General features: G+C 33.5%; 2 protein-coding genes and 1 long non-coding RNA gene across 3 annotated transcripts; 1 reads left to right on the plus strand and 2 right to left on the minus strand.

Moving 5' to 3' along the window:
* Positions 1-1491: 1491 nt before the first annotated feature.
* On the plus strand, positions 1492-4490 carry LOC111920339 (uncharacterized). Its single transcript, XR_002859815.3, has 2 exons — positions 1492-1955; positions 4103-4490. It is a non-coding gene; the product is annotated as an uncharacterized LOC111920339 (long non-coding RNA).
* A 202-nt stretch (positions 4491-4692) lies between these two features.
* Positions 4693-6525, minus strand: LOC111920338 (MDIS1-interacting receptor like kinase 2-like). Its single transcript, XM_023915913.3, has 2 exons — positions 5154-6525; positions 4693-5061 (listed from the first exon to the last, which is right to left on the minus strand). Exons 1-2 carry the CDS (start codon positions 6523-6525, stop codon positions 4775-4777), a joined length of 1659 nt encoding a protein of 552 aa, XP_023771681.1. The 3' UTR covers positions 4693-4774.
* A 544-nt stretch (positions 6526-7069) lies between these two features.
* Positions 7070-9073, minus strand: LOC111920295 (probable leucine-rich repeat receptor-like protein kinase At1g35710). The gene has a single exon (XM_023915874.2). It carries the CDS (start codon positions 9071-9073, stop codon positions 7070-7072), a length of 2004 nt encoding a protein of 667 aa, XP_023771642.2.
* Positions 9074-14456: the final 5383 nt, after the last annotated feature.

Below are 14456 nucleotides of genomic sequence, written 5' to 3' on the forward strand. Positions count from 1 at the left end.
ATGAATGTATATATGATCCGGTCTGTATGTGTGGTTCGTTTGATATTCATGTATATGTGATCTGGAAAATGTTGAACTACAAGTTATTTATGCGACACCGAGGAAATATGTATGTACAAATTTTAAAGAAGAGTTCTCCAAACTTCATCAGCAACAGGTTGTATATTTTTTTATGTTTTCTTGTATATTAATCTTCCTAACAACCAAACCATGATTATTTAATGGTTTTATGTTTGTGGGTTTGTCTCATCTTTTCTCTCTATTATTATTACACTCAAGAACAATAAAGTTGAAGACTTTTATGTTCTTCTTCACCTAGGGCTTGGAGGAATGATGACAATTGGAATCCACAAACCCCGTTTCATAATTCTGCCCCACTATGGACTCCGGAATCATCAATTCCATTCTAACCCATCAATCATCAAAATGTCAGCTTCTTCTTTTTACCTTTCTTTCTTTCATTATTTCTATCAAGTTATCAAACTCATAAGTTTCTTTAAACAGGACATTTAACTCAGGATAAAGATTCAAGAAAACTATATTTATAGTTTTGTATTTATGTATGCATGATGAGCTACCTAGAAGGTTTTTTTTCAGCAATTAGAGTTGAATATTTTTTTTTTCAGGTTTACTTTTAAGTTGAGTTTCTAGGACTATTTTTTAGTAGAGATTATAAAAAATTGGATATGTAATGTAGATGAGATTTTCTTAGCCATGAATTGAGAATTCCATTGGTCTCTATTAACTACATGAATTTTATTGGAATTTGTTGTGGTGGATTGGAATTGGAATTGAATGGACTGGAATGGAATGGATACACACACTTAATAAAAAAAACAAACACCATTCCAACCCATGCAAAGCATGGACACCTACACTAGTTTTAACAAAAAATATCAATTTTTATATTAAAAAAATACTGAATATCATTTATGTACTTTCTTTTAATAAGAACACTAATTTTTATAATAGTTCTAAAACTGAAAATATTTATTTATTGTGAATACGTGCTTTTTTTAAATGTAAAACATTAAATTATTTGGTATGTAAATATATTTATACTTTTAAGTTTGATTGGCTATGATAAAAGGAATCACTAACAATTAGAAAAAATACGTAATCATTATCTAATTATTAGTAAAAATAATGATCGAGAGGTAGGGATAAATGGAAAGGAATAAGGATAAATGAAGCCTTATCAATAAAGCCACTAAGGATGTTTTCCTGTTTTCCGTAGTTTTTTTTATCACATATAAAGGTCATTTAAAAACGTATTAAGATGCTGCAGTTGGATGCATCTTTTCAATTTAGAAAACTAGCTTCAGAAAATATTTAATCATTAGAATTATTATTTTTAAAAATATAATAAACTTGTTTTCCTATTTAAATAACACAAAGTTTAAGTAGTTGAATTAGTAATGTTATTTTGCTTTCTTCAAAACCCTGTGAAACTTTTTCTTTAAAATTTGACTCCCTCATATATTTGTTTCTTCAAGATTGGAACATAAAACCCAACAATTAGTCAATAAACCTATTTTCTATTTGACAATAAAAACTACGTTCCCTCCCTCCATCTCCATGGCATGGGACCTGGATCAGCTAAATCGCACACCTCATTACAACCATGGGTCATGGCTATTCTCGTCGTCGATTCTCACGCTTGATCCCTGATTTTCCATGCCCTCGCCCATAACCCTCCTTCCTTCCTTCCCCTGCTCGTCGATTCCCAAGTGCATAAATGATAACCAAATCACCTGAATCCTTTATTGATCATACAAATTCGTTTTCAATCTATCAGAAATTCATACTAAATCAATTGAACCCATCAAAATCGTAGAAAATTTAATGATTTAAACAGATTGGTGATTTTTCATCAGTGTGAATCATTTCCATAGTTGAAGCTGAGCGATAAGTGTGCATCACTCATCATTGTTGAAGTGGATTTCAATTTAAAGGTATGTAATGGTTTATTAATATGCCCCCTGTTCTTTTACTATCCACTTCAACACTACGTGTAGGTTCATTTGAAACTGCTTGTTTTAAATGTCATTTTAAAGCATATTGACTGAATCAATTTTTTTAATTCGAATTTAATGCCACATTAGCTATTTATGGTTTGCTCATAGTATGGTGTTCAGAATTCATAGAGTATTAGAAAACAAAAAATATTTAAAGGAAATAAGTGCCCATCACCAAATATTTGTCAATTCCTATCAAAAAAACGTACACACCAAATACAATATGAGAGTAGTAATGGTTCCCAAGCAATCACACATTCACCCAATACACCAAATATTTGCAGCTTGTTGTTTAAAAAATCTTGATGCATATTAAGTGTTTGATGAAATGCCTGAATGAATTTTTTATTTGAATTTAATGCAACATTAGCTGTATTCAGGGCCGGTCCAAGTCGATTTGAGGCCCGGGCAAAATTGAAAATGAGGCCCCTTTTTGACCTTCAAAATGGATAGCATACATAAGGGCAGTCTAAAACAACTAGAAAATAATCTTATTTTTTCTTTCATCATCAAAGCACATAGTATAAGCTTACACACCAGTTTAAAAAGAATTATATTTATTCAAACTTTATTGTTGTCCATCATTTACATCAAAAAATTTCATCTATGAAAAAAAAAATCATATTATTTTGGTTTTTAGAACTAATGTATATGAAAATTGGCAAAGTAAGGAAAGTGGGTATAATCATCAATTACTAAATCGTAAGTTCAGTAGTTCAAAACTCATCCTTCTTCCCATCTTTTTATTTATTTTTTCTCTTTCAATTTACCTACAATGAAATGAGAAAAAAAAAAAGATAGAACACGTAAATCAGAAAAAAAAAATTACAAACAACAAATATAAAAAGGGCTGATGCACTTAAGAGAAACAAAATATTACATAACAATATTATATAAACAACAGTCGGAAGCTAGAAATAAACAAAGCAGCTTACAACAAAGGAAAAGGAAAACAAAAAGCTACAAACCATAGTTAAAAACAACAAACAATAAGCCAAAAGAGAACAAAAAAAACAGTTACATGACTTTCTCTGTAAGCACCGTGAAAACAGCAAGCAATCAAAAAACAATGAGCAAGGCCGACAATAGGGAAAAAAATCACTGCAGGAGCAAAATTGGAGCAAAGGGTAAAACTGTCCATAATGGCAAAAAAACTGATAGCCAGGGTATAGATAGATCATCCCAAAATAAAGATCAAAATCATATAAACCCTTCCACATCAGGAACAAAACATTGGAGAAACACACAAACCACATCTGGAGCCAAATGGTGGCAGGGGCAAAACCGTCCACATGTGCAAAAAATCCATCAACAGGAAAAAGAGCAACCAAATTTTAAGAACATGAAAATATAATCACCGAACCACCCTCTAAACAAATAGAGAAACAATATGGCAGGTTTTCGGTCTCTTTCTCACACATTTAAGTTTTTTCCTTCTTGAAAATTGTTGTGTGAAGCTGTGTATTTCGAGGAGACATTGATTACTTATTGAAAACTGAAGCGTCCTCTCTTGGAATACGTTGTTGGGCCTTTAGCCTTTAATGTATTAATAAAAAAAAATTACCAAAACAAGGATCGAACACAAGACTTCATAAACCTAAACTTATGCATGTCAGCCACCTTAACCAATACTGTTTTTGGTTATTTGTTGCATATTATATCTTATATAATCTATATGTATATATAAACAAATCGGAATTTTTGGGGGCCCCAAGACTTGGCGAGGCCCGGGGCGGTCGCCCAGCTTGCCCATGCTCACGGGCCGGCCCTGGCTGTATTGTTTGTTCACAGTGCGGTGTTCTGAAATCAAGGAGTATTAGAAAAGAAAGAATATTTAAAATAAATAAGTTTCATTCTCCAAATATTTGTCAATTCCAACCAAAAAATTGTGCACACCCAATACAATTTGAGGTAGTAATGGTTGCCATAAAATGATATTGATATGTTAGCTAGCATTACACTTTCAGATGAGCTAATTTTTTTTGTTATTTTACTTAGTTAATTTTCTTATTACTTAGTTAATTTTCATATGAGATAACATGGATGTAACATTAATTGATTTTGTATATCACAAAACGAGTCAGGTTTGAACTCTGGCAATCAGTTGGATTGTTTTTGGATATTTGCTATTTCAAGTGGGATTACTCCACAAAAGTTATTCAATGAAATATTAAGATCAAGATGCGTAAGATTGTATAGCAAACAGAATGAAAACTGGTGGAATTGATGCACTGATACCAACAGAATGTGTAAAGATTTTTGTATGTATCATGTAAGACTCTATTTGTTGCTGTATTTGAGTCTATGTCTTTTTTGACATGCATTGGAGAACAAACATTTTTGCATCAGGTCAAGTGTATGATCGATGACCTGCATCTTGTGATTTGACTCTATTGGTATTTGTAACGTGAGATTGTGCTTTTGTATATATTGTTTAAAAACTTTATTGAAATTTGTATTTGAGTAGAAAAATTATCATTTGTATTTGATATATTTTCCTATTTTTTATGTATGTGTAAACCACAAGTAAAATAACAGAGGCGCCTAAGACAATTTTGATGCAATTATTCTTATATTCTTTGCTCAAGAACGATCACATACACATTATAGTTATACTACATGGTGCTATAAAACATATGAATTTTTTTTTACCCATTAGGTATTCAAGCTAATACATATATTCTAGATGCATCATAGGAAACTTAAGAAAAATAAACATGAGAAGTACACAGTATCAGGCAACCAGAGATGTTGATTCAAAGCAGATCCTTCATGAACTGATTTGAAACTTGGCGCATTGTTGGCCTTTCTTTTGGATTCGAGTTCAAACATGCTCTTGCGAGATTGAGTACCAAATTTACTTGTTTCTCAACTTGTGGTGAAGGAAGTGGAATCCGACTATCTCCTACATTTGATAACACCAGATAATCAGCAGACAATGTTGGCAGTTCACCAGGATGCTTTCCCATGATCACTTCTAGTGCAACAATGCCAAAGCTATACACATCACATTTCTCGGTTGCCACCATCGTATAAGCAAGCTCTACATCCAAAGAAACATAAGACAAAAAAAAGTTACATCAACCCCACATGATTCTATGAAAATGTAGAACTACAATCATATGATTACGTTACCTGGTGCGATATAACCATAGGTCCCAGCAATTGCGGTCCAGTTGGATGAGTCTAGCTTTAAAAGCTTGGATGTGCCAAAATCAGAAATATGTGCCTCATAATCAGAATCAAGAAGGATGTTGGCAATGGAAATATCTCTATGAATTATAGGAGGTGAGCAGTCGTGATGCATATAAGCCAAACCATTAGCAACAGCCTTTACAATACTTACCCTTTTCAACCAATCCAATTCTTTTGCTAAGACATCGCTCCTTAAGATTGATCCAAGGCTTCCCTTTTCAAGGTATTCATAAATCAAAAACGAGTGGCGGGCATGTGAGCAATATCCATAGAGTTTCACTATGTTTCGATGCCTTATGTTCGTTAATGCTCGTACCTCATTAAGGAATCCATTATGATCAACATTCTCAGATCCTGAGTGAAGTTTCTTGACAGCTACCACATTGTTAGGTTGTAGCTGGGCTTTATACACAGTCCCATATCCTCCGGTCCCAATAGCATATGCTTCATCAAAATTTTCCGTTGCTTTCAAGATGTCATCATATGCTACTCCTCCATCGAAACTTGTTATGGAGAAATAATCACCACCTTTATTATCCAACGGTTTCTGTGGAGAATGACTCTTTTGTTTTCGATAAACAATGAGGCCACACATGAAAAAACCAAGTAAAATTGCCCCGATAAGAGGGAGCATAATTACAAGGATGAGTTGATGATGAAAGGGATCATTTTTCTTCTTCATGATTTGACTTGCACATAATTTTAGTCCTGTAAAATTTCCACACAAACCTGGATTGCCTTGTAAGGAAGCGTTGACAAAGTTAGAGGAAGGGGGAACTGGACCTGTGAGCTCATTGTTGGACAGGTCGATGTCAATCCCACTGGGCAAACTTGTAAAAGCGTTAGGAATGGAACCAGATAGTCTATTGTGAGAAAGATTCAACTTTTGTAGATTTTTCAAACTTTCAACTTCAGATGGTATCTCTTCAGTGAGCAAATTCTGAGACAAATCAACTTCTGTAAGTTGAACTAATTTGCCAATCTCAGATGGAATTTTCTCACCGAGCATGTTATTACTAAGATTCAAGTAGTGGATATGTTCCCATTGACTAATACTTCTTGGTATTGACCCAATCAATCTATTTGCAGATAGATCGAGTACTTCAAGCAGTTCTAAAAATCCGAGCTCTGGAGGTATAATACCTGAAAGTTGGTTATTAGCCAAGGACAAATTCAGCATACTTATCATCTTCCCGAACTCCTTTGGGATTTCACCTACCAGATGATTGGAAGAAAGATCAAGCCTTTGTAGTTGAGTTGAATTTCCAAACTCTGGTGGTATGCTACCACTGATGTTGTTATAGGCCATCATTAAGGCTGTCAAATTCTTGCATTTACTCCAGTTTTGAGAAAGCTGCCCATGAAAATTATTGTGACTGATATCAAGATATTTTAAGCGTGGATAGATGCCAAAGCTATTGGATATAACTCCAATGAATTGATTTTGGTCAAAACGAGCCCTAATTAAGCTGGAACAATTCCATAAGCCTCTTGAAATAGGCCCAGTGAGATGATTAGCATTTATTGTGAACTTTTGAAGCTTTCCCCCATGGCACAAATCTTCTGGTAAATGGCCAGAAAAATGATTATTTGACAGCTCAAGTGTCTCTAGACTTCCCAATCCTAGTGGAATCGAACCAAATAATTTATTCGTGTGAAGGTACAGAGTCTGTAGCTTGCTGAGGTTTCCTAGTGATGAAGGAATAGAACCACTAAGTTGATTGTCACTCAAACCAAGATTAGTAAGAGACTTCAAATTCCCAAGTTCAATAGGAATGGGACCAAAGAGTTGATTTTCATCCAAATAAAGGACATTTAAAGATGTCAAATCACCCAATGATGAAGGAATGGAACCATTAAGCTGATTGTTGCTTCAACTGAAGATCAGTGAGAGACTTCAAATTCCCAAGTTCAATAGGAATGGGACCAGAGAGTTGATTGTAGTACAAATAAAGGACATTCAAAGATGTCAAATCACCCAATGATGAAGGAATGGAACCATTAAGCTGATTGTTGCTCAGCTGAAGATCAGTGAGAGACTTCAAATTCCCAAGTTCAATAGGAATGGGACCAGAGAGTTGATTGTAGTACAAATAAAGGACATTCAAAGATGTCAAATCACCCAATGATGAAGGAATGGAACCATTAAGCAGATTGTTGCTCACCTCAAGATCAGTGAGAGACTTCAAATTCCCAAGTTCAATAGGAATGGAACCAAAGAGTTGATTGTGGTGCAAATAAAGGACATTCAAAGATGTCAAATCACCCAATGATGAAGGAATGGAACCATTAAGCTGATTGTTGCTCACCTGAAGATGAGTGAGAGACTTCAAATTCCCAAGTTCATTAGGAATGGGACCAGAGAGTTGATTGTAGTACAAATAAAGGACATTCAAAGATGTCAAATCACCCAATGATGAAGGAATAGAACCACTAAGTTGATTGTTACTCAGACCAAGCTTAGTGAGAGACTTCAAATTCCCAAGTTCAATAGGAATGGGACCAGAGAGTTGATTGTAGTACAAATAAAGGACATTCAAGGATGTCAAATCACCCAATGATGAAGGAATGGAACCATTAAGCTGATTGTTGCTCACCTGAAGATGAGTGAGAGACTTCAAATTCCCAAGTTCATTAGGAATGGGACCAGAGAGTTGATTGTAGTACAAATAAAGGACATTCAAAGATGTCAAATCACCCAATGATGAAGGAATGGAACCATTAAGCAGATTGTTGCTCACCTCAAGATCAGTGAGAGACTTCAAATTCCCAAGTTCAATAGGAATGGAACCAAAGAGTTGATTGTGGTGCAAATAAAGGACATTCAAAGATGTCAAATCACCCAATGATGAAGGAATGGAACCATTAAGCTGATTGTTGCTCACCTCAAGATCAGTGAGAGACTTCAAATTCCCAAGTTCAATAGGAATGGGACTAGAGAGTTGATTGTAGTACAAATAAAGGACATTCAAAGATGTCAAATCACCCAATGATGAAGGAATAGAACCACTAAGTTGATTGTTACTCAGACCAAGCTTAGTGAGAGACTTCAAATTCCCAAGTTCAATAGGAATGGGACCAGAGAGTTGATTGTAGTACAAATAAAGGACATTCAAGGATGTCAAATCACCCAATGATGAAGGAATGGAACCATTAAGCTGATTGTTGCTCACCTGAAGATCAGTGAGAGACTTCAAATTCCCAAGTTCAATAGGAATGGGACCAGAGAGTTGATTGTAGTACAAATAAAGGACATTCAACGTTGTCAAATAACCCAATGTTGACGGAATAGAACCACTAAGTTGATTACGACTCAAACTAAGCTTAGTGAGAGACTTCAAATTACCCAATGATGAAGGAATTGAGCCAGATATATTGTTTGAGTTTAGGTACAAGATGGATAGTTGGTGCAGGGTTCCAATTTCAGGTGGGATTACTCCAGAAAACTTATTCACTGAAAAATCAAGATATACAAGTTTGGAGAGGAGTCGGATTTCTTGTGGGATGGGGCCAAAGAAGTTGTTTATAGTGAGATCAAGATATGTAAGATTGTGTAGCAAAGAGAATGGAAATTGGTGGAGTGTACCGTTTAAGCCACATGAACTAAGGTTTAGCCTCTGAGTGCTCCCATCAGCATTGCAAACTACTCCAAACCAAGAAGTGCATGGAACTAATGCACTAGAATTCAAAGGGAGGGAAATCCATGAAGAAACCAAGGAATTGTTTGGGATTTGAAGGCTTGTTTTCCATTTAAGAAGAGCATTGGCTTCCTCTAAAGAAGAAGAAGCAAAATTTGGTATGGGGGAGAGTGTGAGGATTAGTAGAGCTAGTGAGAAAAATAAGAAGTTTGAAGAAGACATTATTTGCTTTGCAATGCTGGTTTTTGAAAAAGGATGATTTGAATGTCGTAATTTATACTTCAGCCACCCATTTCTCTTGTTTTTTCTTTTCCCTCGTCAAATAAAATAAAAATTAGGCAATGCCATATTTTTCCAGAGAGCGTCCTGTACTGAGAAGTCATTGTCATTCTTTTCCAAAAGGAGTGTGTTAAACTTTTAATGGTATTTCTCATAGAATTTTAGGAAAACCTGATGGTTAATAAAGAAATTAGCTATAGGAGTCAGCAAGAAGACAATTGTATCATATGTGAATCATGGAATTAGAAGTGTAATATTATTTCAATCGATTTGCTACACATTTATATTTGTTTTTCAATTAATTGTAATTAAAAGGTTCAATCGTAAAGCAAATGTACCTATCAAAGTGATTATTATGTGAAACTGTGTATACTCCTTACTATTGTTTCAAATTACATACCATGGTAATTTAAAAAAATTTCAGAATTCATCTTCTGTAATAGAAAACTTATTACCTGAAAACTTATTCTATGGTCAAATCTTATTCATTGGCTCATTGCTTCAAATACTGTACTGTACAAGTAACTAAAGCACAAAGGAATGTGGTTTCATCGTTTTAATCTTCTGGGCTAACCAACTCCTACGAGTTGCTTCAATCACCGGTGAATGAATGAGGTTTCTCTATGGTGTCTCAGAAGACGCATGAATCACTTGTAAGTTTATGACACTTCCTTGGAGGCGAATGTAATTAGTATATAAATTTAATATCGTTTGTATATTTATTGATTATTTGATTATCCAAATAACACTGAATAGATAAGTTGCAGGGTACAAGTGAGCGAAGCATGCAGAAGAGATGGTAGAATCTGAATGCCTGTGAAGAGTCAAGGCAGTATTGAGAGTAGTTAACTCCACACCAACTATCACTATATATTTATCTTCAAAAACCTCTATCTTTGTTCAGTGAAGCTACCTGAAAAGGTGGTACTGGTTAGACGAGAAGGGAAAGGTAGGGGAAGGGGTGAAAGGTGGGTCACTCGTTTAAAAAAGAAAACATATATATATATATATATATATATATATATATATATATATATATATATATATATATATATATATATATATATATATATATATATATAAAATAAGGGTAATTTAGTAATTTCGTGTCCGGGATCATTCTAGTGACAAAAATAAACATTATGGAGGGTCTATGTCCAAATTGAAAACTTGGGATGTGATTCAAGGAAAATACATAACCACAAGGACCATTTTTATAATTTACTGTAATTTAAAAAAAAAAAAGAAAAAGAAAAGAAAGAAAAAAAGAATCTTACTTCATGAACTTGATATTGGAAAAATTACCATGAAAAGATCTTGATCAATCAACAAAACTTTCAATCATTTAATAAATGGGACACATTAATTGTTATGTGACGACAAGAGGGAACATATACAATTATACAAAGCGAAGTGGAGTGTGCTTTATTTCATTAATCAATGTTAGTTACCGGATGACTAATTAAGTTACTTTAAAGATGCGCCAATTGTGAGGGCTACTTTAAGAGACTATAAAAAATGAATGCTCCTGGCATATTCTTTTAAGGTATGAACAAAAGGAAAAAAAGATTTAGAAACTTTATTTCATACATATCTTTGTTATCACCTCCTGGGCTGTTAGTCATTAATTTTCTATCATGAACATCTAAAATAATGTCACATTCTGACATTATGAAGATAATTAAAGAAAAGGTTAAAAGCAACTTTATTTTTAAACACATTAGGATTAATTTTCTTTTTTAATTTATATTCAAAATTAAGTAGATCCACATAGGGGTACAAATTCAATATCACCCCTATCTTTGGGTGCTTAGAATTCACATTTGGTTTTGTGATTTTTGGATGCAAACTGTGTACCCACAGATACCTGTACCTAGGGATATATTTAATTTTATAGGTCTAGATTATTCGAATCAATTAGATTTACACATTTGCAATGTCAATATCTTGTAAAGACACTACAAGAAATTAGAGTATTACCGGCGACAGGCGTCGTCGCTAAAAGCGGGGCTTGTCGCCGCTAAAACGTCGACGTTGATGTTTTGTCGCTATTAATCAAACTGTCGCCGCTAACAAGCTCATGTCGTCACTAAAGATCTGACGCCGCTAATAAGCTCATGTCGCCGCTAAAGACCGATCACCGGTAATAACCTATTGTTGTCACTAAAGGCGTTGCCGGTATTAGTGTTTTTCTTATATATATATATATATATATATATATATATATATATATATATATATATATATATATATATATATATATATATATGTATTTCACATTAAAACTAAAAAAAACTGGTATGATATTAATTAATCTAATCCTATATCATTCCATTCCAAAATATTAATACAATATCCGTTTAAAATACTCGTCCGATTTAACATATAACAAAATATCGAAAATACTAGTCTAAAATAGTTGCACAAACAAAACATAAAAAAAATCCTACAACTATCTACTCGTCATCATCGCTCTCCTCGTTTCCTCCAGTTTCATTTTTTTTGTGGCAACGAACGAAACCAATCTTCAAGTGCAGCACTACATGCCGGATCTTTTAACATTGTTTGAAGCATTTCCAACTACAAATAAAACAACATATTCTTATAAGTTAAAATAGCATTATAACATTCTATATACAAAATATACATTCCACATATTGCATATAAAACATTATAGCATTATACTATAACTAACAATTACCAACCTACAAAATACCATTACAACATTGTACTTTTATAAACGAACAATTGTCAAGCTATAAAATACCAATATATCAAACTATAATCAAACAAACAATTACCAATATATAAACTATTATCAAACTAACAATTACCAAAATTTGAAACTATTACTAAACCAACAATTACCAACATTTTAAACAATTACATAAATTAAATAGTCTTGTCACCTATGATTGTGGTGGTGGCTGTGTCAGTGGTTGTTCTTGATCGTATATCGACACAACCGTAGAAGGTTTACGCCCGATGCCTATGATATGGCTACGTCGAACACCCAATATTTTTTCAAAACAATTTTGTGTATCCTTTGGTGTTAGACCGTTGGCTTCAGAAGAAGCTTGAGTTTGTTGACTGATCTTAAAGAGTAAAGCATTCTGTATTTTCAAAAAATAATAAATATAATAAAAATTAGATTACTAAGTACCCCTTGATGATATAAGCACTTATATGAAAATACAAATTAACCACTTACGTATTATTGCTCGACTGCAGGACTACTAAATACCCCTTGGCGATCAGTATTGGCCTTACGAAATGCTTCGATTCGAGCGATGTCCTATTTAACATTAAAAATTAGATAAATTATAATTTAAATAAATAGTTAAATATATCATAGCTTACTTCTTTGAAACATGCATTGCTATACGAGCACGATCCCCCTTTGTTTACAACTTGTTGTTGTGCACAGACTCCTTTGTTTGACGCCGAACGCTTTAGAAATTCAGGAGTTTGAAAATGCTCGACTGCTTGCGCCCAATTTTCACGTGACATACCATCGTTAGGGGGAGGGGGTTGGCTAATGCCTTTGGGATATTTGTAAGCCCCCCAACATTCTCAAAATAAGTATGCGCTTTATTTTTCCGGCCTCTATAAATTCTTTGCAAGGTCGCATCAATGCTCTACAACAACTGAGCACGCTTGGGATCCAAGTTAACCTTATCTAAATCAAACTTATTCTACAGATACAAAAAAACTTAGTTAGTTAAATATCAATTAGAACTAAACTTAAAATATTGTCCAAGTTACCTTTAGATGAACCACTGTGGCATTCTTTAAAGCGGGGGAAACATTGTCCCAACCAAATACGTTCAAAGGGATGTTCATCCATACATACTTCCCAATCTCACGGGTAAACCAATTACTATGGTTCCCGACAGGGGAATCAGCTCCCTATCGAAATCCAAATCTACAGGCTTTCCCTTGTTTGCCCGTATTATCTTTGATAGTTGAATGTTTTTTGCTAGGCCTCTTCTTTTTTTAGGGAGCCCAACTTAAAAATATAATTAAAAATATTAGTCACGATAGCTTATAATAAATGGATAAAAATAGCTAACAAATATATCATAATAAGGCTTACCATCATGTTTGTCCTAAGCCTATTAGAGGTGGTGAATCTCCGGCTCCATCACCTCCATGTCCTAAGCCTATAACATCCGCCATCATGTAGAAGAGTATCGCCCAACTAAACCCCATATACAGCCTGCAAAATTACAGTATGAATAGAGTTTACACATATTACATATACAAAAATAATACACTTTCTATTATAACATTATAGTTTCCAAATTGCATACAAATACATATACAAAATAGCATCACACTTTTTTTCCATTATTGCATGCTACTTTTTTGTTCAATTTTTTCCATGCAAAAATTCATTATACAAATATAACCTTTATAAAAAATATCATTTATAGAACTTTAAAAGTGCAATAATTGAAAAAAAAATGGTAAGAAATTGATCATAATACCTTTGTGGATCATTTTCTTCATGCTACAAATATAATTAACCAAAATATACTTCTAAATACAAAATCATTCAAATTCATCTAAATTCACTTCCATGCACAAATTAAAATTACTACAAAAACTATAACTTAACAATTAAGAACTTTATCACTTCATTTTATATACACCAAACTATTAAACCTAAATATCACATAATCATACATATATACAATAGATTCAATTCCATTTTTTCATTTCATTTTAGACATACAATACAACTTTCACATTCCCCTTGGCATAAAATTAAACAATACATCCAATTTCATACAATACATCCAATTCAAATTCCAATTTCATACAATTAAGCAATAAATCTAATTTCATACAATCCCACCATTTTAGACATCAAATACCAATTTCATAGAAAAATATACACCTAAATACAAAATCACACAAACCATGTGTAATTCCATTTTCATGCCAATACACCACAATGAGTATAAACACAAATCAATTATACAATAGGCTGCATAAAATATGATAAAACATACATAATCACTCAAAAATCATCAATTTACAGCCAAACATGAGGCTTGATCGACACTCAAAATCACTAACCAAAAAAATCTTAGAAAACATAGAAATCAATGATACAATCAGGTTTGAATGATAAAACTAACATCAAAACACAAGAAGAACAGAAATTAGGGAAAGAAATTCGACCTTAGATTGCTTAATTCCATTGAAATGTTGTTGTGGTTGGAATTGCCCTCAATAAACTCGATGGCCGCCGATAATGAGGGTGGGTCACCGGTAAACAAGGTCAGTCGCCGGTAAAGTGGCTTCCGGCGGTCGGAAT

This window comes from Lactuca sativa, chromosome 3, assembly GCF_002870075.4.
Source record: "Lactuca sativa cultivar Salinas chromosome 3, Lsat_Salinas_v11, whole genome shotgun sequence".
Lineage (NCBI taxonomy): Eukaryota > Viridiplantae > Streptophyta > Magnoliopsida > Asterales > Asteraceae > Lactuca > Lactuca sativa.

Excerpts from the sequence above, each read along its gene's own strand:
- LOC111920295 (XM_023915874.2), bottom strand. The coding sequence starts at position 9,073 with ATGTCTTCTTCAAACTTCTTATTTTTCTCACTAGCTCTACTAATCCTC.
- LOC111920338 (XM_023915913.3), bottom strand. The coding sequence starts at position 6,525 with ATGATGGCCTATAACAACATCAGTGGTAGCATACCACCAGAGTTTGGA. Across the intron at positions 5,062-5,153 it reads CTATGGTTATATCGCACCAG|AGCTTGCTTATACGATGGTG; the intron begins GTAACGTAATCA and ends CTTTGGATGTAG.